At 48.7% G+C, this 23,943-nt stretch overlaps 2 protein-coding genes across 3 annotated transcripts in view; one reads left to right on the top strand and one right to left on the bottom strand.

The window, feature by feature from the left end:
* ndufv3 (NADH:ubiquinone oxidoreductase subunit V3) lies at positions 1 to 16,195 on the bottom strand. The gene is made up of 4 exons (XM_078409768.1): positions 15,854 to 16,195; positions 9,131 to 9,218; positions 1,898 to 2,596; positions 1 to 224 (listed from the first exon to the last, which is right to left on the bottom strand). The coding sequence occupies exons 1-4, from the start codon at positions 15,893 to 15,895 to the stop codon at positions 64 to 66; spliced, it is 990 nt and encodes a 329-aa protein (XP_078265894.1). The 5' UTR covers positions 15,896 to 16,195; the 3' UTR covers positions 1 to 63.
* The window catches only part of wdr4 (WD repeat domain 4), a 14,878-nt gene continuing 6,806 nt past the window's right edge, over positions 15,872 to 23,943 (top strand). The window contains exons 1-10 of one of the 2 annotated variants that reach the window (XM_078409766.1): positions 15,872 to 16,110; positions 16,488 to 16,523; positions 17,378 to 17,512; positions 17,612 to 17,768; positions 17,974 to 18,086; positions 19,175 to 19,235; positions 20,379 to 20,468; positions 20,590 to 20,657; positions 22,501 to 22,675; positions 23,556 to 23,625. In XM_078409766.1, coding sequence (XP_078265892.1) covers positions 15,953 to 16,110; positions 16,488 to 16,523; positions 17,378 to 17,512; positions 17,612 to 17,768; positions 17,974 to 18,086; positions 19,175 to 19,235; positions 20,379 to 20,468; positions 20,590 to 20,657; positions 22,501 to 22,675; positions 23,556 to 23,625 — 1,063 coding nt within the window. In that variant the 5' untranslated portion in view covers positions 15,872 to 15,952. The remainder of the gene's footprint in view (positions 16,111 to 16,487; positions 16,524 to 17,377; positions 17,513 to 17,611; positions 17,769 to 17,973; positions 18,087 to 19,174; positions 19,236 to 20,378; positions 20,469 to 20,589; positions 20,658 to 22,500; positions 22,676 to 23,555; positions 23,626 to 23,943) is intronic. The other variant, XM_078409767.1, reaches the window with a different exon arrangement.

A 23,943-nucleotide genomic window follows, 5' to 3' on the forward strand; every position in this document is an offset into this window, starting at 1 on the left:
AAATTGAAGGAAGCAATTTTATTCTGCTTTTATCAAGCCCTTCCTCTTGCTGCCTGTAGCAAGTCAGTGGCGAGGAGTCAATCTTCCTGAGGAGGGCTGGGGTAACCGGTACTTTGCCATCTCCATGTCTAGGTCTACAAAGGTCAGCGGGGTGTAATCGTGATGCTGAGTATTCTTGTAGGTGGAAGTGTCCAACACTTCATCAGCAGGCTCCTTGACTGGTTCTGCACAGGACACAAATAAAGATCTGATAATTATTCTTTATTCAAAGTCCCCAATCTCCTGTAGTTCCCGCAGTCTCCTGTCTCACAGTTCGCAGTCCCCAGTCTCCTGTCCGCAGTCTCAGTCCCCGCAGCCACCTACAGTCCCTGCAGCCTCCTGCAGTTCCTGCAGCCTCCTTCGGTTCCCGTAGCCTCCTGTCCCGCAGTCCGCAGTCTCACTGTCTCCGCAGCCACGTAGTCCCCACAGCCACCTACAGTCCCCACAGCCACCTGTAGTCGCCAGTCTCCTGTCTGCAGTCACAGTTCCGCAGTCCCACAGCCTCCTACAACCCACTCTGCTGCCTGACCTCAGCTGAGCAGAGAGTGAAGAGCCAACATCATGCCAGTGCTGCAATAGACAACAGGTGCAGGAGGAGGCCATTCGGCCCTTTGAGCCAGCACCGCCATTCAATGTGATCATGGCTGATCATTCTCAATCAGTACCCCGTTCCTGCCTTCTCCCCATATCCCCTGACTCCGCTATCCTTAAGAGCTCTATCTAGCTCTCTCTTGAATGCATTCAGAGAATTGGCCTCCACTGCCTTCTGAGGCAGAGAATTCCACAGATTCACAACTCTCTGACTGAAAAGGTTTTTCCTCATCTCCGTTCTAAATGGCCTACTCCTTATTCTTAAACTGTGGCCCCTGGTTCTGGACTCCCCCAACATTGGGAACATGTTTCCTGCCTCTAACGTGTCCAACCCCTTAATAATCTTATATGTTTCGATAAGATCCCCTCTCATCCTTCTAAATTCCAGTGTATACAAGCCTAGTCACTGAAAGTAAGCAGGCAGGTACAGCAGACAGTGAAGAAAGCTAATGGCATGTTGGCCTTCGTTGCGAGATGATTTGAGTTTAGGAGCAAGGAGGTCCTACTGCAGTTATACAGGGCCCTGGTGAGACCGCTCCTGGAGTATTGCGTGCAGTTTTGGTCTCCTAATTTGAGGAAGGACATTATTGCTATTGAGGGAGTGCAGCGTAGGTTCACCAGATTAATTCCCGGGATGGCGGGACTGACATATGAGGAAATAATGGGTCGACTGGGCTTGTATTCACTGGAATTTAGGATGAGAGGGGATCTTATAGAAACATATAAAATTATTACGGGATTGGATAGGCTAGATGCAGGAAAAATGTTCCCGCTGTTGGGGGAGTCCAGAACCAGGGGTCACAGTTTAAGAATAAGGGGTAGGCCATTTAGGACTGAGATGAGGAAAAACCTTTTTCATCCAGAGGGTTGTGAATCTGTGGAATTAATCTGTGACCTGTGGCTCCTGGTTCTGGACTCCCCCAACACGGGAACATTTTTCCTGCATTTAGCCGAGCAGAAATACCTACCTATCCTTCTCATGCTGGAGTCAGGTCACAGTCTGTGGCTGGATCTGACTGCAGGCACCTCATCTGCTGGGCTTTGACCCACTGAACCTGGCCTCACCATCCTGTCTCATTCAGTCTGGCTTCAAGGCCATGGTCTAACCTCACTGTACCTGCCAGTCTGCGCTTGGTGTCAGTAGTTGGAGATCCTCTCTCTGCCTTTTCTATCCTGAACATTTGCTGTGCTGGGTCTCCGCCACCCCCTCCCCCCTCCCCAGCATGGGACACCGCTAGCTCACGACATTGAGGAAAGTAGAGAATACCCAGTGATGTGTCTGCAGCCTTGCCCAAGGTTGAGGTCCCATCATCAACAGCCACCTCCCGCTCTCGTGTTCCTCTCTGTGCCAGGAGCACATCGGTGCTCTGTGGCCTGCTGTCCTGGTCCATGGACCTGGCGCTGGCCGGCGTTGCTGCAACCTCAGGGGCATTCCTCTGGCCTGGTGCTTCGGGAAGGGCAACTTGTGCAACTTGCTTTTCACCCAGGCAGCTCGGCTGCGAGGAGGAATCTGATTCTCTCTCAGAACTGCTGGACACTGCAATTCCCAGATGTGACTGGGGCCGGCTGGCCCAAGCCCTCTGCTCCACTTGTTTCCTCTCCTTTGACCAGTCATCACTCCCGACGGGAGAATTATGCCTCAGAAATCTAACCGGACGTTTTAGAGCATTTCCAGTCACAGTCTCTTCATCTGAGTCGGAGCTGGAATCGGATTCTGCACCCACTGGCCCCTGTGTAATGCCTGGGTGGCGGGCCGCCACTGTCTGCGTGCCATGTTCAGGAGCTGCTGGTCTGGAGCCGGCCGCCTCCTGCCAGCTCTGAGTGAGCGCTGCCTGTGGTGGCCCAGGAGTTTTCCGCGGAAAGTGAAGCAGTGTTTTCGTGGTGAGGAGCTTTGCCCGTTCTCCAGCAGTCATGTCTGTAGTTCGAACAAGTGAAATCCCATGGGAAACGTCTTGAGCCCTGGGTCCTGTGCGACAGACCGCAAGAAGAAGGCATCAGTAGTGCACAGGCATTTCGTGGCAAAGCGGTCCAACTCCACTCACTGCGGCAGGAACAACATTATGCACTCACATCAAAGTTAAAGGTTACAGCGATTAATGCCAACTGGCAATCACGTAAGAAAGAATTTCTTTGAAGAAGGTCGGCTGGATTCAGAACACAATGAGAGGAAAAGTGCCTCAGGCTGCACATCACCACAGCACAGAGCAAGATGGCGTTAATCCAACAGTTCAACAAGACACATGCACTCAGCAGAGAGAGAGAGAGAGAGAGAGAGAGAGAGAGAGAGAGACTGCACAGCTGAGGAAGTGCTGAAGGTCCTGACCTGTATGAAGGTAGACAGATCTCCTGATCCTGATCAGATATATCCGAGGACGTTGTGGGAAGCTAGAGAGGAAATTGCCGGTGCCCTGGCTGAGATTTATGAGTCATCATTATCTATGGGCAAGGTGCCAGAAGACTGGAAGGTGGCAAATGTTATGCCTCTAAGAAGAGCTGTAAGGAAAGGCCTGGGAACTACAGGCCAGTAAGTCTAACATTTGAGGTCAGAAAGTTACTAAACAGTATTTTGAGCAGAGACTATTCTGAGGGATAGGTTATAAATGCAATTACATGGACAAGGGCTGATTAGGAATAGTCAGCACGGTTTTGTATTTGGGAGCTCATGTCTCATGAATCTGATTGAGGTTTTTGAAGATGTGACCAAAAATGTTGATGAGGACAGAGCTGTAGATGTTCTTTATATGGATTTTAGCAAGCCATTTGACAAGGCTCCATACGGTAGGCGCTCTGAAAGGTTAGATTGCATAGGATCCAAGGAGAGCTAGCCGAATGGATAAATAATTGGCTTCATCGGTGGAAGCAGAAGATGATGGTGGAGGCTGTTTTTCGGACTGGAGGCTTGTGACCAGTGATGTACCTCACGGTTCAATGCTGGGCCCATAGCTGTATGTCCTCTATATCAATGACGTGGATGAGAACGTACATGGCATGAGTAGTAAGTTTGCCATGTGGATAGTATTGTAGTGAAGATGGTTGTCAAAAATTGCAGCAGGATCTTAATCAGTTGGGCAATGCGCTGAGGAATGGTTGATGGAGTTTAATACAGAGAAATGTGAAGTGTTACATTTTGTGAAGTCTAACCAGGGCAGGACCTACACAGTGAATGTCAGGGCTCGGTGGAGTATTGTAGAGCAGAAGTATCTCGAAGTCCTTAAAAGTGGAATCGCAGGTAGATAGGGCGGTCAGGAAGGCTTTCAGTATAGAAGTTGGGAGGATATGTTACACTTGTACAGGACATTGTGTTCAGTTTTGGTCACTTTGTTATAGGAAAAATGTTGTTAAGCTGGAAAGGGTGCAGAGCAGGTTTAAGAGGATATTGCCACCCCCCGGGTAAAGAATTTCCTCCTTATCTCCTTTCTGAAGGCATGTCCTCATCACTTCTGACAGACCAAAGTGGCAGTCTGCATGGAGCCAGAAAACCAGAGTGAGGTTTCAAATGAAGAAGGGTCTCGACCCGAAACGTCACCCATTCCTTCTCTCCTGAGATGCTGCCTGACCCGCTGAGTTACTCCAGCATTTTGTGATACCTGAGGTTTCAAATGAATGCTTCTCGGCTGTAAATGCAGTTCAAAGGTTATTTACAGTTCTGCTCTTGGGAAGGGTCCGTACGTTGAGTTGTCCATAAGTCAGAAACAAATGTTTTTATTATAGACAATAGGTGCAGGAGGCCATTCGGCCCTTCGAGCCAGCACCGCCATTCAATGTGATCATGGCTGATCATTCTCAATCAGTACCCCGTTCCTGCCTTCTCCCCATACCCCCTGACTCCGCTATCCTTAAGAGCTCTATCTAGCTCTCTCTTGAATGCATTCAGAGAATTGGCCTCCACTGCCTTCTGAGGCAGAGAATTCCACAGATTTACAACTCTCTGACTGAAAAAGGTTTTCCTCATTTCCGTTCTAAATGGCCTACCCCTTATTCTTAAACTGTGGCCCCTGGTTCTGGACTCCCCCAACATTGGGAACATGTTTCCTGCCTCTAACGTGTCCAACCCTTTAATAATCTTGTATGTTTCAATAAGATCCCCTCTCATCCTTCTAAATTCCAGTGTATACAAGCCTAGTTGCTTGTAACCTATATCATATTGCTCCATGGACACTTGATTAAAAGGAAATAAATATTATAAATCTTTCCAGGGGTTAAAGGTTGATAAATTTCCAGGCCTTGATGAGAAATATCTCGGGTTACTGTGGGAGACTTTGCTGCTTCTGGAACAGGTCGGATTGTCCCAATCAAACAGGGGGCCCTTCAACAGAAGCAGGACCATTGTTCATGTGCCATTGGAGAGGGTTTAAACTAGCTTGGCGGGAGTGGCAATCTCAAAGTGAAAGAAACAAAGTTGAAAGAGGAATTTAAAAACACGGTATGCAAAATAAATAGATGGCAAAACAGAAGTTAAACAGCAAAATAGTTAAAGTACAAAAGCATGTTAATGAGAAAATTAAAAGCACTGGTTTTGAGTATTCCCAACATTGCAACAAGACGAATGAATTAATGCCACAAATTGAAATAAACGAGTATGCGCTTATTGAAATGCGGCTGCAGGGTTTCGAAGGTGGGAACTATTCCAGGGCTTCTGATATTTAGGAAGGTCAGGGATAATGGGAAAGGACAGTTTCACACCACAAATAGGGGAGAAGAGTCATGCAGTGCTGAGGAATGATCTTGGTTTTTCAATCATGACCCAGAACTGGAATCAACGAGGGTCAAGATAGGAAACATCAAAGAGCTGAAAGCTTTAGTCAGAGTTATAGTATTTGTAAGGCTATTAAACATCAATACTGAGCGAGGGCAGAATGACAAAGTTTGCTGATGAGACTAAACGAGCTAGGATTGTAAGTACAGATGAGGATGCAAAGATTAGGTGCTAGGTTGGCTGTAGTGGTGAAATTTAATTCATACATGGGATATAAAGCAATTTGAAAAGTTAAATTCTGATGGAATTCCGAGGGGATTGAAGGCTTTGTGGCCAAGGTTGCGTATGATACGAAAATAGGTGGAGGGGCAGGTAGCGCAGAGAAAGCAGGGAGCCTGCAGAAGGACTTGGACAGGTTGGGAGAGTGGGCAGAGAAGTGGCAGATGGAATATAGTGTAGCAAAGTGTGGAGTCATGCATTTTAGTAGTTGGAATAAAGGCATAGACTATTTGCTAAATGGGGAGAGAATCCAGAAATCGGAGGTGCAAAGGGACTTGGGAGAGCTGGTGCAGGATTCCCAAAAAATTAATCTGCAAGTCGAATCGGTAGTAAAGAAAACAAACTCAATGCTAACATTTATTTCAAGAGGGCTCGTATACAAAAACAGAGATATAATGTTGAGGCTCTACAAGGTGCTGGTAGGCCGCATTTGGAGTATTGTGAGCAATTTTGGGCACCATATCTGAGGAAGGAGAGGAGGTTCTGGAGAGGAGGTTTACAAGAATGATCCCAGGAATGAGTGGGTTAACCTATGATGAGCGTTTGTCGGCACTGGGCCTGTACTCGCTGGAGTTTAGAAGAATGAGGGGGGACCTCATTGAAACGTGATTAGTGAAATGCTTGGATAGAGTGGACGTGGAGCGGATGTTTCCACTAGTGGGAGAGTCTAGGACTAGAGGTCACAGCCCCAGAATTAAAGAACGTTCCTTTCGGAAAGGAGATGAGGGGAAGTTTCTTTAGTCAGAGGGTGGTTCCTTCCATCTTTGTGTTTTAATAGTATGTGTTAAATGTATGTTTTTAGTGTTCTTTAGCTGTTTTTATGTGGGGGGAAGGGGCTTGGGGGAAACTTTTTCTAAACCCTTATTTTGACGGAGATGCGATTTTCTTTCCGTATCGTATTTGAGAGCTCCACCGCAGGGAGCCTACGGGACTTTAACATCGCGGAGCCCGCGATGCCTCTGCCAGGGACCGGCCTCGGAGCTCCACCGCAGGGAGCCTACGGGACTTTAACATCGCGGAGCCCGCGATGCCTCTGCCACAGATCGACCTCGGAGCTCCACCGCAGGGAGCCTGCGGGACTTTAACATCGCGGAGCCCGCCATCCCTTTGTCACAGATTGACCTCGGAGTTCCAGCCGTGGGTGCTTGTGGACTTAACATCACGGAGCTCGCGGTCTCTGGTCAGAGACCGACTTTGAGAAGTCCAAGCCGCAGGTGCTTCGACCACCCTGACAGGGAGTTTTGATCTCCCCGATAGGGAGTTTTGATCGCCCCGACGCGGGAGCTTCGATCGCCGCGACGGATGGTTCGACTGCCCAAACCGTGGGAGAGTAAAGAGGAAGAAGATTGGACTTTATCGCCTTCCATCACAGTGAGGAATGTGGGGAATCCGCTGTGGTGGATGTTTATGTTAACTTTTATGTAGTTGTGTGTCTTGTTGCTTTTTTCTTTGTATGGTTGTATGGTAATTTGCATATCACTGTACCTTATTTGGTACACCTGACAATAAAAGACTCCAAGATAGATTCTTTATTAGTACAGGTGTCAGAGGTTATGGGGAGAAGGCAGGAGAATGGGGTTAGGAGGGAGAGATAGATCAGCCATGATTGGAGTAGAATTGATGGGCTGAATGGCCTAATTCTATTATCACTTTTCACCTTATGACATAGTGAGGAAATGTGAGAGGGGATGCCCGAGGGGTCCCGCAGGCACCAGTACCAAGAACCTTATTGTTTGTAGTGCAAGTGAATGACCTGGATGTGATGTGGGAGGCACAATCACTGGGTTTGCGGATGACATGAAGATTGGCAGAGTTGTTGATAGTTAGAAGGGTAGAGAGGCATAGTGTGTTGGTGAAACAGGCACAGACAGGTGGAGTTTAATTCAAAGTAAGTGAGGTGATGCATTTTGGGGGCATAGGACAAACAACATGAATGTTCGTGTCTTAGGGAGTGAGAGGAATCTTGGAGTGTAAGTCCTGAGATCTTTAAAGGTGGCGATGCAGGTGGATAACGTGGTTAGAATGACCCATGGGATACTTGTCCATCAGTCGGGCATTGAATACAGAAGTAGGGAGTTTTTCCAAATTTTTAAAACCTGGACATTAAATGTAGGAGGAAATGTAGAAACAAGCTGCAGATGCTGGTTTACCAAGGATGGACTCAATAGACAATAGACAATAGGTGCAGGAGTAGGCCATTCAGCCCTTCGAGCCAGCACCGCCATTCAATGCGATCATGGCTGATCACTATCAATCAGTACCCCGTTCCTGCCTTCTCCCCATACCCCCTCACTCCGCTATCCTTAAGAGCTCTATCCAGCTCTCTCTTGAAAGCATCCAACGAACTGGCCTCCACTGCCTTCTGAGGCAGAGAATTCCACACCTTCACCACCCTCTGACTGAAAAAGTTCTTCCTCATCTCCGTTCTAAATGGCCTACCCCTTATTCTCAAACTGTGGCCCCTTGTTCTGGACTCCCCCAACATTGGGAACATGTTATCTGCCTCTAATGTGTCCAATCCCCTAATTATCTTATATGTTTCAATAAGATCCCCCCTCATCCTTCTAAATTCCAGTGTATACAAGCCCAATCGCTCCAGCCTTTCAACATACGACAGTCCCGCCATTCCGGGAATTAATCTAGTGAACCTACGCTGCACGCCCTCCATAGCAAGAATATCCTTCCTCAAATTTGGAGACCAAAACTGCACACAGTACTCCAGGTGCGGTCTCACCAGGGCCCGGTACAACTGTAGAAGGACCTCTTTGCTCCTATACTCAACTCCTCTTGTTACGAAGGCCAACATTCCATTGGCTTTCTTCACTGCCTGCTGAACCTGCATGCTTCCTTTCATTGACTGATGCACTAGGACACCCAGATCTCGTTGAACTCCCCCTCCTCCTAACTTGACACCATTCAGATAATAATCTGCCTTTCTATTCTTACTTCCAAAGTGAATAACCTCACACTTATCTACATTAAACTGCATCTGCCATGTATCCGCCCACTCACACAACCTGTCCAGGTCACCCTGCAGCCTTATTGCATCTTCCTCACAATTCACACTACCCCCCAACTTAGTATCATCTGCAAATTTGCTAATGGTACTTTTAATCCCTTCGTCTAAGTCTCAAAAGACTCAAAATACTGGCGTACCTCAGTGGGTCAGGCAGCATTCCTGGAGAGCATAGATAGGTAATGTTTCAGATTAGGACCCTTCTTGACACTGATCCTGACCCTCCTCTCTTCCAGCTCCCCTCCCTCCCCCATCAGTTTATTGTGATACTATGATGTTACAGTAACAGTAAGTTGAAGACACACTGAGGGACCCCGGGGCAGTGGGCAATAACCCCATGGTTAGTGACCAGAAACCTGAGCCAGGCTCAGGCAATATCCTGGTTTGAGTCCTTGGTGCCTGCAGCCCCACACAGTTCTGAAGCAGGACTTATTTCCACTTTACTTCCAATGGGTGGAGCTTTCTTGCTGATTCACATCCCAGATTTGAAGAAAATTTACTTCCCCTACCCTTGACTTTTTTCTTCTTCTTCTGTGGCCCAGGTGCCTTTGTGGTGAAAGCTGTCACTTGTAGTCCCAGTCTTCCCAGAAACAGCATCTGAGATTGCAACATAAAAGTACATGACTTTAATGATAAAATTAGAGAAAATGTGTCACACAGATGACAACTATTTGGAAAGTCATTTTCCAGCTTCCAATGGGTCCATTGCCGAGGGGCCACAGCCGCCACACCTCATAGAATCAGGCAGCATAGAACACAACCCTTTCCGTCCAGGTCTACACAAAGTCTATATACAGTAACCCCCTCACTATTGTCACGGTGCATAAGGTACAGTGATATGCCACATCCCTCTCTGCCTTCCCTACGCAAATGCTTTTTAAACATTACAATTGTTCCTGCCTCCACCACCTTCCTTGGCAGCTCGTTCCAGATAACCACCCCCTCTGAAAAACCTAGACCAGGGCTCCTTTAAGTTTCTCCCCTCTCACTTTAAATGTGCTCTCGAGTTTTTGACTCCCCTGGCCTGGGAGAAATATTCTGACTATCTATTCTATCTATGCCCGTCGGTGTTGGGATGGGTTTTTTTGGTTTTTTTTTTTTTGGTTGTGTATGTGTGGGGGGTGGTGGTGTGGGTGGGGGGGTGTGGGGGGGAAACCTTTCTCTTTTAGGTCTCTTCCTCACGGTGCGGCTCGGCCGTGGGGCCTTCCATCGCCCGGTGCGGCTCGGCCGCTGGACTTAACATCGTCCGGTGCGGCTCGTCCGGTGCAGCTCAGCCGCTGGACTTAACATCGTCCGGTGCGGCTCGGCCGCTGGACTTAACAGTGCCCGGTGCAGCTCGGCCGCGGGGCGCAACATCGCCCGGCGCGGCTCGGCCGCGGGGCCTAACATCGCCCGGTGCGGCTCGGCCGCGAGACTTTACATCGCCCGGCGCGGCTTGGCCGCGGGACTTTTCATCGCTGGTGCGGCTCGGCCGCTGGACTTAACATCGCCCGGTGCGGCTTGGCCACGGGGCCTTCCATCGCCCGGTGCGGCTCGGCCGCTGGACTTAACATCGCCCGGTGCAGCTTGGCCGAGGGACCTTCCATTGCCCGGTGCAGCTCGGCCGCTGGACTTAACATCGCCCGGCGTGACTCGGCCGCGGGGCCTAACATCGCTGGTGTGGCTCGGCCGCTGGACTTAGCGGTGCCCGGTGCGGCTCGGCCGCGGGGCCTAGCATCGCACGGCGTGGCTCGGCCGCGGGACTTAGCTGCGCACGGCTCGGCCGCGGGGCCTTCCGTCGCCCGGCTCGGCCGCGGGATGTTTCAGCGCCCATTGCGGCTCGGCCGCGGGGACTTCCATCCCCTTGCGGGGACTGTGCGGGTCGGTCGGGGACGAGCTGTCTGTCCGTGGGCGTGGGGAAGAGAGTGGAAGTTTTGTTGCCTCCATCACAGTGAGGGGGTGTTTGGAGTCACTGTGATGGACGTTTGTGTTGGGGTCATGTGTCTTGTGTTCTTTTTTGTGTATGGCTGCTATGTAATTCCGTTCGGTACCTTGGTACCGAATGACAAATAAAGCTCTGTTGAACTGTTGAACAATGACATTATTGGTGAATATTCTTAAGGATAGGACTTAATTACATCTGGAAAAGCACAGACTTATTAGGGCTAGGGACTTTGGACTGTTTGTGTCTTCAGTTTTTTAAATTATAAACGGCACCAATATTGTGGCAAAGGTGCATTTGTGCGAAAGAATTTCACTGCTGTGCATCGTGACAATAAAGAACAATTGAACCGTTGAACAGTCAGCATTGCTTTGTGTGAAGGCATGCCTTGTAAACTTGATTGAGTGTTTTGAAGAGATAAAGAAAATGATTGTTGAGGATAGGACAGTGGATATTGTGCACATGGACTTCAGTAAAGCAAGGCCGGCCATGCTAGGCTGATCCAGAAGATTATAGCAAGGGAATCCATTGAGACTTGGCAGATTGGATCAAAATCGGCTTGGCCATTGAAGACAGAGGTCATTGTAGAGAGCTGGCATTCTAACTGGAGCTCTGATTACTGGTTGCCCGTCAGGGTCAGTGCTGGGAGGACCATTGTTTATGATAGATATAAATGACTTGTAATTGAATTGAATAAGTTTTAACACCACAAACATACAGTAAACAATTAAGAATAAAGCATAAAACATTAAAACATTAAGAATAAAACATTATAGTTTAAACATGAGAATGAAATAAACCAGAGCAAAAGGAGGCTACAGACTTTTGGTTTTTGAGTAGAGCTACTACCTGCGGAAAAAAGCTGTTTTTATGTCTGGCTGTGGCTGCTTTGACAGTCCAGAATCACCTTCCAGAGGGAAGTGCTTCAAGAGTTTGTGGCCAGGGTGAGAGGGGTCGGAGATGATCTTGCCCGCTCGCTTCCTGGCCCTTGCAGTGTACAGTTCATCCATTGGGGGGGGTGAAGATTGTAGCCAACAACCTTCTCAGCTGATTGAACGATCCGTTGCAGCCTCCGGATATCGTGCTTGGTGGCTGAGTCAAACCAGACCATGATGGTGAAGGTGAGGACAGTCTCTACAATGGCGGTACAGAATTGGACCTTCATTGCCTGTGGCAGATTGTGTTTCCTCTGCTGCCGCAGGAAGTAGATCCTCTGTTGGGCCTTTTTGACTGTGGAGTTGATGGTGGCCTCCCATTTAAGGTCCATGGAGATGATGGTTCCAAGGAACTTAAATGACCACAGATGTGACTGTGGTGTTGTTGATGGTGAGTGGGGTGAGGGGAGGGAGAGCTCTCCAAAAGTCTACTATCAATTCCACTGTCTTAAGAGCATTGAGCTCCAGGACGCCAGCTGTGTCACTTCCTATCTGTAGGCAGATTCCTCCCCATCCCGGATCAGTCCAATCAGGGTAGTGTCATCTGCAAACTTGAGGAGCTTGACAGAGGAGTCTGTGGAGGTGCAGTCGTTGGTGTAGAGAGAGTAAAGGAGAGGGGAGAGTACGCAGTCTTGCGCTGCTCCAATGCTGAGGGTCTGCGGGTCCGAGATGTGCTTTCCCAGCTTCACATGCTGCTTCTTGTCTGTCAGAAAGTTGATGATCCACTGACAGAGGGGTTCAGGCACAGTCAACTGGGAGAGTTTGGAGTGTAGTAGCTCTGGCACAATGTTGGTACATGCAGAGCTAAAATCCACAATCAAATTCCTTGCATAGGTCCCCTGGCAGTCCAGGTGCTGGAGGATGAAGTGCAGGCCTAGATTGACTGCGTCATCCACCGATTTATTGGGCCAGTATGCAAACTGCAGGGGGTCCAGCAGGGGTTTTGTGATGTTTTTCAGCTGGGCCAGCACAAATCTTTCAAAGGTCTTCATGATTACAGAGGTAAGTGCAACAGGTCTGCAGTCATTAAGACCAGGGATCCCTGTCTGTGGGCGAATCAATGTTTGCAGATGATACAAAACTTGGAGTTGTGGATAGCAAGGAAGATTATCAAATGATGCGGTGGAATATAAATCAGTTAGAATTAAGGGTGGAGAAATGGCAAATAGGGTATAATCCACATGTATAACATGTAGCACCTCACGAGGTCAAAGGGAGGTATACAATAAATGCTGGACCCTTTGGAGCAGTGATGTACAGTGAGAACTTAGGTTGCAGGGACCAAAGTTCCCTGACAGTGGCAACACCAGTAGATAAAGTTGCTTAACCAACTCTCTGCGTGAAAAAGCTTTTCCTCATCTCAGTCCTAAATGGCCTAGCCCTTATTTTTAAACTGTGAGCCCTGGATCTGCACTCTCCCAACTTCAGGAATATTGTTCCTGCAGCTGGCCTGTCCAATCCTTTAAGAATTTTATGTTTCTATAAGATCCCCTCTCATCCTTCTAAATTCCAGCGAATACAAGCCCAGTCGACCCATTCTTTCATAATGGCACATTGGCCTTCATAACGAGAGGATTTGCGTGTAGGAGTAAAGAGGTCCCTCTGCAGTTGTATAGGGCCCTGGTGAGACCACACCAGGAGTATTGTGTGCAGTTTTGATCACCTAATTTAAGGAAGTGTTCACGAGGTTAATCCCCGGGATGAGGAAAGATTGGAAAGACTGGGCTTGTATTTATTGGAGTTTAGAAGGATGAGAGGGAATTTTATAGAGACGTACAAAATTATAAAAGGAGTGAAAAGCTAGATGCAGGAAAAATGTTCCCAATGTTGGGGGAGTCCAGAACCAGGAGCCACAGTCTAATAAAAGGGAGGCCATTTAAAACTGTGATGAGAAAAAACTTTTTCACCCAGAGTTGTCAATTGTGGAATTTTCTGCCACAGAGGGCAGTGGAGGCCAATTCACTGGATGAATTTAAAAGAGAGTTAGATAGAGCTCCAGGGGCTAGTGGAATCAAGGGATATGGGGAAAAGGCAGGCACAAGTTACAGATTGTGGATTTATTCACAAAATGCTGGAGTAACTCAGCAGGTCAGGCAGCATCTCGGGAGAGAAGGAATGGGTAACGTTTCGGGTCGAGACCCTTCTTCAGACTGATGTCAGGGGGGCGGGACAAAGGAAGGATATAGGTGGAGACAGGAAGATAGAGGGAGATCTGGGAAGGGGGAGGGGAAGGGAGGGACAGAGGGACTATCTAAAGTTGGAGAAGTCGACGTTCATACCACTGGGCTGCAAACTGCCCAGGCGAAATATGAGGTGCTGTTCCTCCAATTTCCGGTGGGCCTCACTATGGCACTGGAGGAGGCCCATGACAGAAAGGTCAGACTGGGAATGGGAGGGGGAGTTGAAGTGCTCGGCCACTGGGAGATCAGTTTTGTTAATGCGGACCGAGCGCAGGTGTTCAGTGAAGCGATCGCCGAGCATGCGCTTGGTTTCGCCGATGTAAATGAGTTGACATCTAGAGCAGCGGATGCAATAGATGAGGTTGGAGGAGGTGCAGGTGAACCTTTGTCTCACCTGGAAAGACTGTTTGTGTCCTTGGATGGAGTTGAGGGGGGAGGTAAAGGGACAGGTGTTGCATCTCGTGCGGTTGCAGGGGAAAGTGCCCGGGGTTGGGGTGGTTTGGGTAGGAAGGGACGAGTGGACCAGGGAGTTACGGAGGGAACGGTCTCTGCGGAACGCAGAGAGGGGAGGAGATGGGAAGATATGGCCAGTGGTGGGGTCCCGTTGTAGGTGACGGAAATGTTGGTGGATGATATGTTGGATCCGCTGGCTGGTGGGGTGGAAGGTGAGAACGAGGGGGATTCTGTCCTTGTTGCGAGTAGGGAGAGGGGGAGCAAGAGTGGAGCTGCGGGATGTAGAAGAGACCCTAGTGAGAGCCTCATCTATAATGGAGGAGGGGAAGCCCCGTTTCCTGAAGAACGAGGACATCTCGGAAGCCCTAGTGTGAAACACCTCATCCCGGGCGCAGATGCGGCGTAGACGGAGGACCAGCATCTGCAGTTCTTTTCTTATACTACTGATTGTGGATGATCAGCCATGATCAGAATGAATGGCGGTGCTGGATCAAAGGGCCGAATGACCTCCTGCACCTATTTTCTATGTTTCTATCATATATCAGTCCCACTATCCTGGGAATTAACCTGGTGAATCTACGATGCACTCCGTGAATGGATGAGCAGGGCATGGGGAGGGGGAGTGTGAGGTTATCCACTTTGGTGGTAAGAATAGGAAGGCAGATTATTATCTGAATGGTGTCAAGTTAGGAAAAGGGGACATACAACGAGATCTGGGTGTCCTAGTGCATCAGTCACTGAAAGGAAGCATGCAGGTACAGCAGGCAGTGAAGAAAGTCAATGGAATGTTGGCCTTCATAACAAGAGGAGTTGAGTATAGGAGCAAAGAGGTCCTTCTGCAGTTGTACACGGCCCTAGTGAGAACGCACCTGGAGTACTGTGTGCAGTTTTGGTCTCCAAATTTGAGGAAGGATATTCTTGCTATTGAGGGCGTGCAGCGTAGGTTTACTAGGTTAATTCCCGGAATGGCGGGACTGTCATATGTTGAAAGACTGGAGCGACTAGGCTTGTATACACTGGAATTTAGTAGGATGAGAGAGGATCTTATCGAAACGTATAAGATTATTAAGGGGTTGGACACGTTAGAGCCAGGAAACATGTTCCCAATGTTGGGGGAATCCAGAACAAGGGGCCACAGTTTAAGAATAAGGGGTAGGCCATTTCACTGTACTTTGTGCAGTGACAATAAAGGTTTTTTACATTTATTTACATTTACATTTATTTAGAACTGAGATGAGGAAAAACTTTTTCAGTCAGAGAGTTGTGAATCTGTGGAATTCTCTGCCTCAGAAGGCAGTGGAGGCCAATTCTCTGAATGCATTCAAGAGAGAGCTAGATAGAGCTCTTAAGGATAGTGGAGTCAGGGGATATGGGGAGAAGGCAGGAACGGGGTACTGATTGTGAATGATCAGCCATGATCACATTGAATGGCGGTGCGTACAGGCTCGAAGGGCCGAATGGCCTCCTCCTGACCTGTTGTCTGTTGTGACAAGCAGTTACTGCAGGCGGGGGGAGCGGTGTAGATTGACATTATGGTCAGTCTGGACACAGCGGGCCGAAGGGCCGTTGCTCTCTCTGACCTGCGAGAGGGCGGAACAAGGTCGCGGGCGATAAACCGAGACTGAGGCCCAGAGTTGACAGCCCATGGGCCCAGACTGAGCCTCCCCCCCTCGCCCCGCCCGCCCCGCCCGCCCCGCCGCCGGCCGGGCCTCCCCCCCCCCCCTCCCGCCCCGCGACACCTACCCGCCGAGCGCCGCCGCCTCCGAGCCGCAGGACCGCGGCCATCTTCCCAACGCGGAACCAAAGTGCTGGAGCCGCCGCGCCTCGCCGCACGGACACTGAATGCGGCGGCACCGGGGGACGCGCCGGGCGACGCACCGGGCGGGCAGACAGACCATGCGCTTTGGCCGCTGTGGCAACGCCGTCTTCCTCAGCAGCGGCCCCCGCGTCCTGGGCCTGGGGGTCAGTGGTGGCCTGGACCTGGGCCTCGGGGACAGCGGGTGAGAGAGAGGGAGAGATCGGCTGGGGGCAATGAATGGACGACACGACACAACCTCCCTCTCTCTGTCTCTGTCTCTCTCTCCCTCCCCATTCCACCTTCCCCATTCCTCCCTCCCTCCCTCATTCCTCCCTCCCCATTCCTCCCTCCCTCCCTCATTCCTCCCTCCCTCCCTCATTCCTCCCCCATTCCTCCCACCCTCCCCATTCCTCCCCCATTCCTCCCTCATTCCTCTCTCCCTCCCCATTCCTCCCCCCCTCCCCATTCCTCCCACTCTCCCTCCCTCATTCCTCCCTCCGGCCCCATTCCTCCCCCTGACCAAATTCCCCGACCCCATTAACAGAAAAATTGTCTAATTGCTTGCTGTCTTCTTTGCAGGGAACCTTTTGTTTACAACTGTACCACTGAAGAAAGGTGTGCTTTGATTGCTACTCACTACACGGTTTGAACTCTTCCAATTGGGTGCTAACTATGGAAGAGGGTGGATGTGCTGTGAACACAGACCACTGAGCTGTCTTGCCTGACAGTCTGGTGTCTTCTTAAATTGTGATGTAAAATTAAACTTGTAAGATCATCTGATTGCAGTTCTTCATGTTCCCTGCTTCCTCGCCAAATATCGTTCTTGATATTACGCGGTTTGATACAGGGGTTTTATGCAGCGTCAGATGTGGGGCAGGTCAGAACTGCTTTCCCTTTCACTAACATTGAGTACAGTGGTCGCTGTGATGGGCACAGGAACAATAGACAATAGGTGCAGAAGGAGGCCCTTCGAGCCAGCACCGCCATTCAATGTGATCATGGCTGATCATTCTCAATCAGTACCCCGTTCCTACCTTCTCCCCATACCCCCTGACTCCGCTATCCTTAAGAGCTCTATCCAGCTCTCTCTTGAATGCATTCAGAGAATTGGCCTCCACTGCCTTCTGAGGCAGAGAATTCCACAGATTCACAACTCTCTGACTGAAAAAGTTTTTCCTCATCTCAGTTCTAAATGGCCTACCCCTTATTCTTAAACTGTGGCCCCTTGTTCTGACTGAGGGCGAGCTGACACTTGGCTCCTAAGTGTGCTCACTGACCACTGGAGGTGCTTGAGTTTCCATACAAACCAAAGAGATGACAGCTGACCTGACGATTGGATGGTTGTGGCTTCTGGGCTGGCATTCCTTAATGTGATGTTGGGAGGGGAGATGGAGTGCGTATTCTAGTTGCTTTGCTTTCCTATTTCCCACTTCCCCCATAGCTTATATTTATTTTTATTGACTTATCAGGGAAGCTGATGCCGAGGGCAGTGATGATGTTGTAGCTTTTGCATTTTCTCCCTCGGGCACCTACCTTGCTGTGACTGCAGACAATAAGCAGCTGATCCTGTTTCGGACAAGTCCTTGGGAGTGCCTTAGTGTGCGGTAAGATGTTCACTTGCAGTCTTTCTAGCCTGCCCTTGCTCCCTGTTCTTTCTCACACATGTACATTTAAATGTACACTTTGTTTCCCTTGTACTACAGGCATTCTGTTCGACGATCCACCTCGCTTGCAATTACAGAGGCAGAGGATCAAATCATACTTGCTGACAAATCCGGGGATGTTTACAGCTTCTCCATCCTAGAACCACAGAAACCAGGGCAACTGCAGCTGGGGCACCTATCCATGCTGTTAGCAGTGGTGTGTATCGGGATTGGGGTGGATGGAGCAAATGTGTCCGGACACGGAGGTGCTGTTGCACGGTACATGTGTTGGGAACCCACAAAAGCATGCTTGGGCTCGGTAACGAACTGGACAGTTTCAGTACCTTTGCCAGTTTATTGATGCTGAGGTTAATGACTTCTCTCAGGATTCCTACCAGTAATTGTTGTGCTTCTCTCAATAGGCAGTGAGTCTTAAAGATCAATTTGTGATTACTGCCGACCGCGATGAGAAGATTCGAGTCAGTTCACTGGAGCAGCCGTACATCATTGAGGCCTTTTGTCTGGGACATAGCGAGTATGACCACAGCCAGCTCTTGATCATGTTGTGATTTTATTCTGTGGGGACTGATAGCTCTCTGTGGACTGGGCTGGGGTCACTCAGCACCCTCTCAAACACTTCACTTTTAATATCATTCATTTTGTCCCTCGGACAGACTTTTCATGCAGTGTGGTGGTTAAATGGAACAGTTGTCAGGAAGTGAGTGAGCAGATGCAATTACAACATTTAAATGGCATTTGGATAGTTCATAGAGTCACAAAATACAGAAACAGGCTCTTCGACCAAGCTCATCCACACCGACCAGGATGCTCCATCTAAACCATTTGGCTGTTTGGCCCATATCCATCTAAACCTTTGTTTTCTATGTACCTGTCCAAGTGACTTTTAAATGCTGTTATAGTACCTGCTACAACTACCTCCTCTGGCAGCTCATTCCATATACCCACCAGCCTCTGAGTGAAAAGGTTGCCCCTCAGGTTCTTATTAAATCTTGCCCGTTCCACCTTAAACCTACTTCCTATGGTTCTTGATTCCCGTTCCCTGGTTTAATGACTGTGTATTCACCCTATCTATTCTCATGCATTTATACATCTCTAGTGGATCACCCCTCAGCCTCCAAGGAATAAAGTCCGAGCTGCCCAGTTTAGTTTAGTTTAGAGATACAGCGTAAACAGGCCCTTCAGCCCACCGGGTCCACGCCGACCAGCAATCCCCGTACATTAACACTATCCCTACACACTCTAGGGAAATGTTTATATTTACCAAGTCAATTAACCTACAAACCTGTACATCTTTGGAGTGTGGGAGGAAACCGAAGATCTCGGAGAAAACCCACGCAGGTCATGGGGTGAAAGTACAAACTCCGTACAGCACGGCACCCAGAGTCGGGATCGAACCCAGGTCGCTGCCGTTTGCAAGCGCTGTAAGGCAGCAACTCTACCGCTGCGCCACCCAGCTCAGACTTTCGAGGCTTGGCAACATGCTAAATTTTCTCTGCAGTTTTTCTAGCTTAATAATATCCTTCCTATAGCAGGGTGACCAAAACTGAACATAATGCTCCAAATTCCAGAGCTATAGTAACCAAAACTTGCCTTTGTCCACAGGTTTGTCAGTGAACTATGCATTCCGTCAGATCATCCCCAGCTGCTCGTGTCCGGTTCTGGGGTAGGAACATTTTATATCACCTTTCCTGTTGTAATGTCACTGCCCTCGGTACTTTGCTGAAGGCTCTGCATAGGGACTTGTAGACCGCTACTTGATACATAGGGACCGCTACTTGATTCAGTGGCATTGAATACCTTGTTATGAAAAAAAGATTTGTTCCAAGTTGAAAAGCTGTTGGCGTGTCTAGTTGCATAGGCATGTTATCTGTTTTGCATTCTTTCAAATGTTTAGCAACTGGACGCTAAACGTAATGGGATGTTGGGAACTAAGTATAAGTAACAGAAAATCGTGGAAATAGTATATGGGTCATTCAACATCTGTGGCCAGGGAAGCAGATCAATCACTTAACGTAGATATCAGATGCTGGTACCAAAATGGAGAAAGAAAAAGTTGGGGGGTAACAGGCGAAGCAGCATGGAACCCTTCAATGTGATGGATGAACAAGCAATAAGCTGGTTAGGAAAATAACTGCAGATGCTGGTACAAATCGAAGGTATCACAAAATGCTGGAGTAACTCAGCGGGTCAGGCAGCGTCTATGGAGAGAAGGAATGGGTGACGTTTCGGGTCGAGACCCTTCTTCAGACTGATGCAGTATGCAGTAAGCTGGAGGAACTCGCGTATGTGGTGGCAGAGGGCAGTGGGGGAAGAATTGTCAACATGCAGATTGTTCATTGTTCCAGATTCCAGCATCTGTTGTCTCTTGTGTGTCCATGATGAAAGATGATATGGGCCAAACGGGGGCAGGTGAGGCTAGCATACATGGGACATCTTAGTCGGTATGGACTAGAGGGGCCGAATAGTCTGTTTCCTTGCTGTATGACTAATTGGTAAATAATTTTCTTGATATTGTGACAGACCGAGGTGATTACCGTGGTCAGTGAATCAGTAACATGAGGCAGAGACTGATAGTTATTCCTGGAAGGAGCAGTGACCTTTACGCTGAATATTGGAATAGGAATTTTTCTTGGAACCTTTGAAGCAGAAACTACCATTTAAAAGGCAAGAAGTGGGGGAATTGAGATGCAAAGCTCCAGGTGCAGCAGCAATGGGCTGTGTGGCTTGCTATCCTTAAATAGAGCATTGCACCATGGGAATGTTTGACATGCTGTCGGTTTCAATTGCCCATTCTTATTGTCTCCAGGATGGCACCATCAGACTCTGGCATTACCTTAGTGGGACCGAGCTGGACTGCTTTAAGATGAGTGATGTACAAGCTTCTGGATGTCAGAAGGTGAATAGTCTACCGGGTGGTCCTGAGAACTGTCCATCCATCTGTCGCTGGGAATGCCATTCATCTGGGGGACTGTGGGAGTATTACTGTGCTCAACCATTACTCTGCCTCTGAATTGCAGGCCAGGTGTGCCGTGACACGGATCGTCCACTGCGGGCAGGGCGATTATTTTGCTGTTCTTTGTGATGGGTAAGTGTAACGTACAAGAACAGAAGGAATAGAAGCACCATGTGCCATTCGGCCCATTGATCCTTGCTGAGCCATTGATGTGGATCTTGACCTATCCTGGCAGGCACCATATTCCTACACTATTTCCGCATCACTTACTACCTTTTGTGGAAATCTATTGATCTATGTTTTGAAAGAACGCAAACAACTGAGCCCAGCAACGCTCCAGGGTGGAAAATCCCAAAGATTCACCAGCTTTCTTGTGAAGGGCAAGGAGGCAATAGTAGGGAACCCGGGATGATGAGATATTGACCCTCTGGGCAGAGGCGGCAGGGGTCAGTTAAAGGCAGCTGGGGTCATGAACTCCGTGAGGAAGGTCGGAGTACACTGATGAGGGAAATCCGGAGGGTGACCATGACGATTGATGTTGTCTACGTGACTTTAGGAAGACCATTGACAAGGTCCCATATGGTTGTCTGGTCTGGTGAGGTTGGATCTCGTGGGATCCAGGGTGAGATGGCCATTTGGCTCCAAGGAAGGAGATAGATGGTGGTGGTTGAGGTTTCTATTTCAGACGGGTGGCGTGTAAAGTGTGTGTGTCACGGTGACTGGAGCCAGGTCCACTGTTTAAGCCAGGTCCACAGGTCACTTATATAACAATGTGGCTGAGAGTGTAGGTGGCACAGTCCTACATTTGTGGATGACACTAATCGTAGTGATGTAGTGGACAGTGAAGAAAGTTTTTGAATTGAATTGAATGTTTATTGACCAAGTATGTACACATACAAGGAATGTGCCTTGGTGCCTTGCTCACAAGTAACAACACGAACATACAGTAAATAGTTAAGAATAAAGCATAAAACATTAAGAATAGAACATTATAGTTGAGAGTCCATTGTAATTTTAGATTACAATGGAATCTTGATCAACTGGGAAGTGGGCTGAGGAATGGCAGATGGAGTTTAATTCAGAAAGTGGAAGACGTTGCACTTTGGTAAGACAAACTAGGGCAGGAGTTACACAGTAAAAGGTAGGGTCCCAGGGAATATTAATAGAACATTAAGACCATGGGTTTAGGTACATAGTTGTATGAAGGTAGCAAAACAGGTAGGCAGGGTGGTGCATGCGGCATTTGGCATGCTTGCCTTCATGAGACATGGTGTTGAGTACAGGAGCTGGACTGTGTAAGGTAATGGTAAGACCATTTACTGTGTTTTACATTCCCATTCTGGGAAAGAAGCCTCTGACTATCTTTACCTTTCATAGTTTTATCTACTACCCAAAACCATATCAACCTTTCTTCAACCACGAGCCTTACACGTCAAAGTAAATGCCTCCCGGTTGAAGAGTGCGCACGCTGCACCCTGAGACATCTGAGAACATCTCCTTTGACTGCAGGAGGGGCGGCGATGACTGATCTGGTCAGCACGGTCACATCCTACTTATTGCCCCACAGTATTGGGGGACCACAAATAAAAATTGGCAGAATTTGTTGTTTCTTTCGTACGAGCCTTGTCTATTCACCCCCAGTCTAATGTAGGACTCGGCTGTCATTGCTGATAAAATAGCTTAATGTGAGAAAAAGGAATACATCTCTGAGTAAGGCATGGGATTCAATGGGAAACGGATTGGGTTACAGAAAATCACAATGCGGCCGGTTTACCAGAGACAGCGCCGTAACGTAGGGTTGGCTGTATCTGCTGTTGGGTGTTTGAAGAGATAGCCCAAAGGGAGCATCACGGTTGATCCGTAACGTAGGGTTGGCTGTATCTGCTGTGGGGTGTTTGAAGAGATAGCCCAAAGGGAGCATCATGATTGATGCGGGTGTCGCTGTGCTTTTTGTACTCACATCAAACATTGTCAGTTTCCCTTCAGTGTACATCCTCCAGCTGGATGTTGTGGCTCAGAAACTGAATCATCGGCAGACAATCGCAGTGACCCAGCGAGCCTGGGATGTAGCATTCGATGACTCCTCAGGTCTCTGGATCTTGGATGGAGGAATGGTTGTTCTCTATCAAGCACAGGAGGGCCATTGGCAGGTATGGGGAGATGGGGACAGTGGGTTGGGATGCCTGGGTTGGTAGAGATTGATGGTGGGTACCATCAGAATGAAAGATCACTTCAGAGACATTTCCTAAATTTGGTTTATTTTTGAAAATGTGACCGAGGATTGATGAGGCAGCAAGGTAGAAGTTGTCTACGTCTACTCCAGCAAGGCCTTTAACGAGGCCCCGCATGGCAGGCTGGTCCAGAAGGTTGGATCACTTGGGATCCATGGTGAAGTGGCCAATTGGATAGGAAGCAAAGGGAGGTGAGGAGGCATGCTCAGCCAAGTGGTTTAAAGGTCAGGCCATTTGGGGAATTCCAGTCCTCGCCATCCCTGGTGAGGGAATCTTGTCTTTATTTTCTATTTAATTGTTTCACCAATAACTTTGAATCTCTGCCCCCCGCACCCTCTCCCATGGTCTTTGAACCTGTGCTGTGGCAAATGGAAATAGAAACCTCAACAACCACCGTCTATCTCCTACCTTGACCAGCCTTGAGAGATTTAAGCTCTTTGGCCAACGAGTGCGTGCCACCTATTTACACCAATCCTCCATTAGTCTCCCCTGTGTCGGTCACTTACTTACTGGGGACAATTTACTTTGACCTTCACTTCATTGGGGTGTTGGAGGAAACTGGTGCACCCAGAGGAAACCAACGTCGTCACCTGGATAATGGACCCTTCAGACAATTTCCAGAATATTCTTTGATTGGGGTGTCTTCCAATTCAGTGGGGAGTGGGAGCCTGACAGTTCACCGTTGTTTGTCCGAGTGAAGCCAGGAACTTGCTAGCTCCTCATTGAAGAATCATATTGCTGAATGATACAGAATCCTGCCGGCCCATGGAAATGCCAACATCAACTGTGTTTTTCACAGAATATTCTGCAACATCCGGACAAACGGAAAATCGAAGAGGCAATTCGAGCCAAGATGGAGGAATTCCAGGGTAAGTGATGTCTCCACCCACCCCCATCCAGGGATTGTGATTAGTTTTATACAAATCTAAAATATTTATGACACCAAAGGAGAACATTCAACCTTTCATCAGGCTACAGAAACAAGGAACTGCAGATGCTGGTTAACCAAGGAAAGACAAAATGCTGGAGCAACTCAGCAGGTCAGACAGCATCTCTGGAGAACATGGATAGGTACATGTTCTCCAGAGATGCTGTCTGAGCCGCTGAGTTACTCCACCATTTTGTGAAGAGCCTGTCTCATCACGGCTTCCAACACTGGGCCCAGAGATGGTCATAGCTCCTGGGTT

The sequence above is a fragment of the Rhinoraja longicauda genome, chromosome 12 (assembly GCF_053455715.1).
Source record: "Rhinoraja longicauda isolate Sanriku21f chromosome 12, sRhiLon1.1, whole genome shotgun sequence".
NCBI lineage: Eukaryota > Metazoa > Chordata > Chondrichthyes > Rajiformes > Arhynchobatidae > Rhinoraja > Rhinoraja longicauda.

What these genes read in the sequence shown, in the direction of transcription:
- ndufv3 (XM_078409768.1), bottom strand. Translation starts at nt 15,895, where the DNA reads ATGGCCGCGGTCCTGCGGCTCGGAGGCGGCGGCGCTCGGCGG. An exon ending in GAAGAAGAAAAAAGTCAAGG is followed by an intron (nt 2,597 to 9,130) that starts GTAGGGGAAGTA and finishes TCTGTCGCACAG; the next exon opens with GACCCAGGGCTCAAGACGTT. An exon ending in GGCTGCAGACACATCACTGG is followed by an intron (nt 225 to 1,897) that starts GTATTCTCTACT and finishes TGTCCTGTGCAG; the next exon opens with AACCAGTCAAGGAGCCTGCT.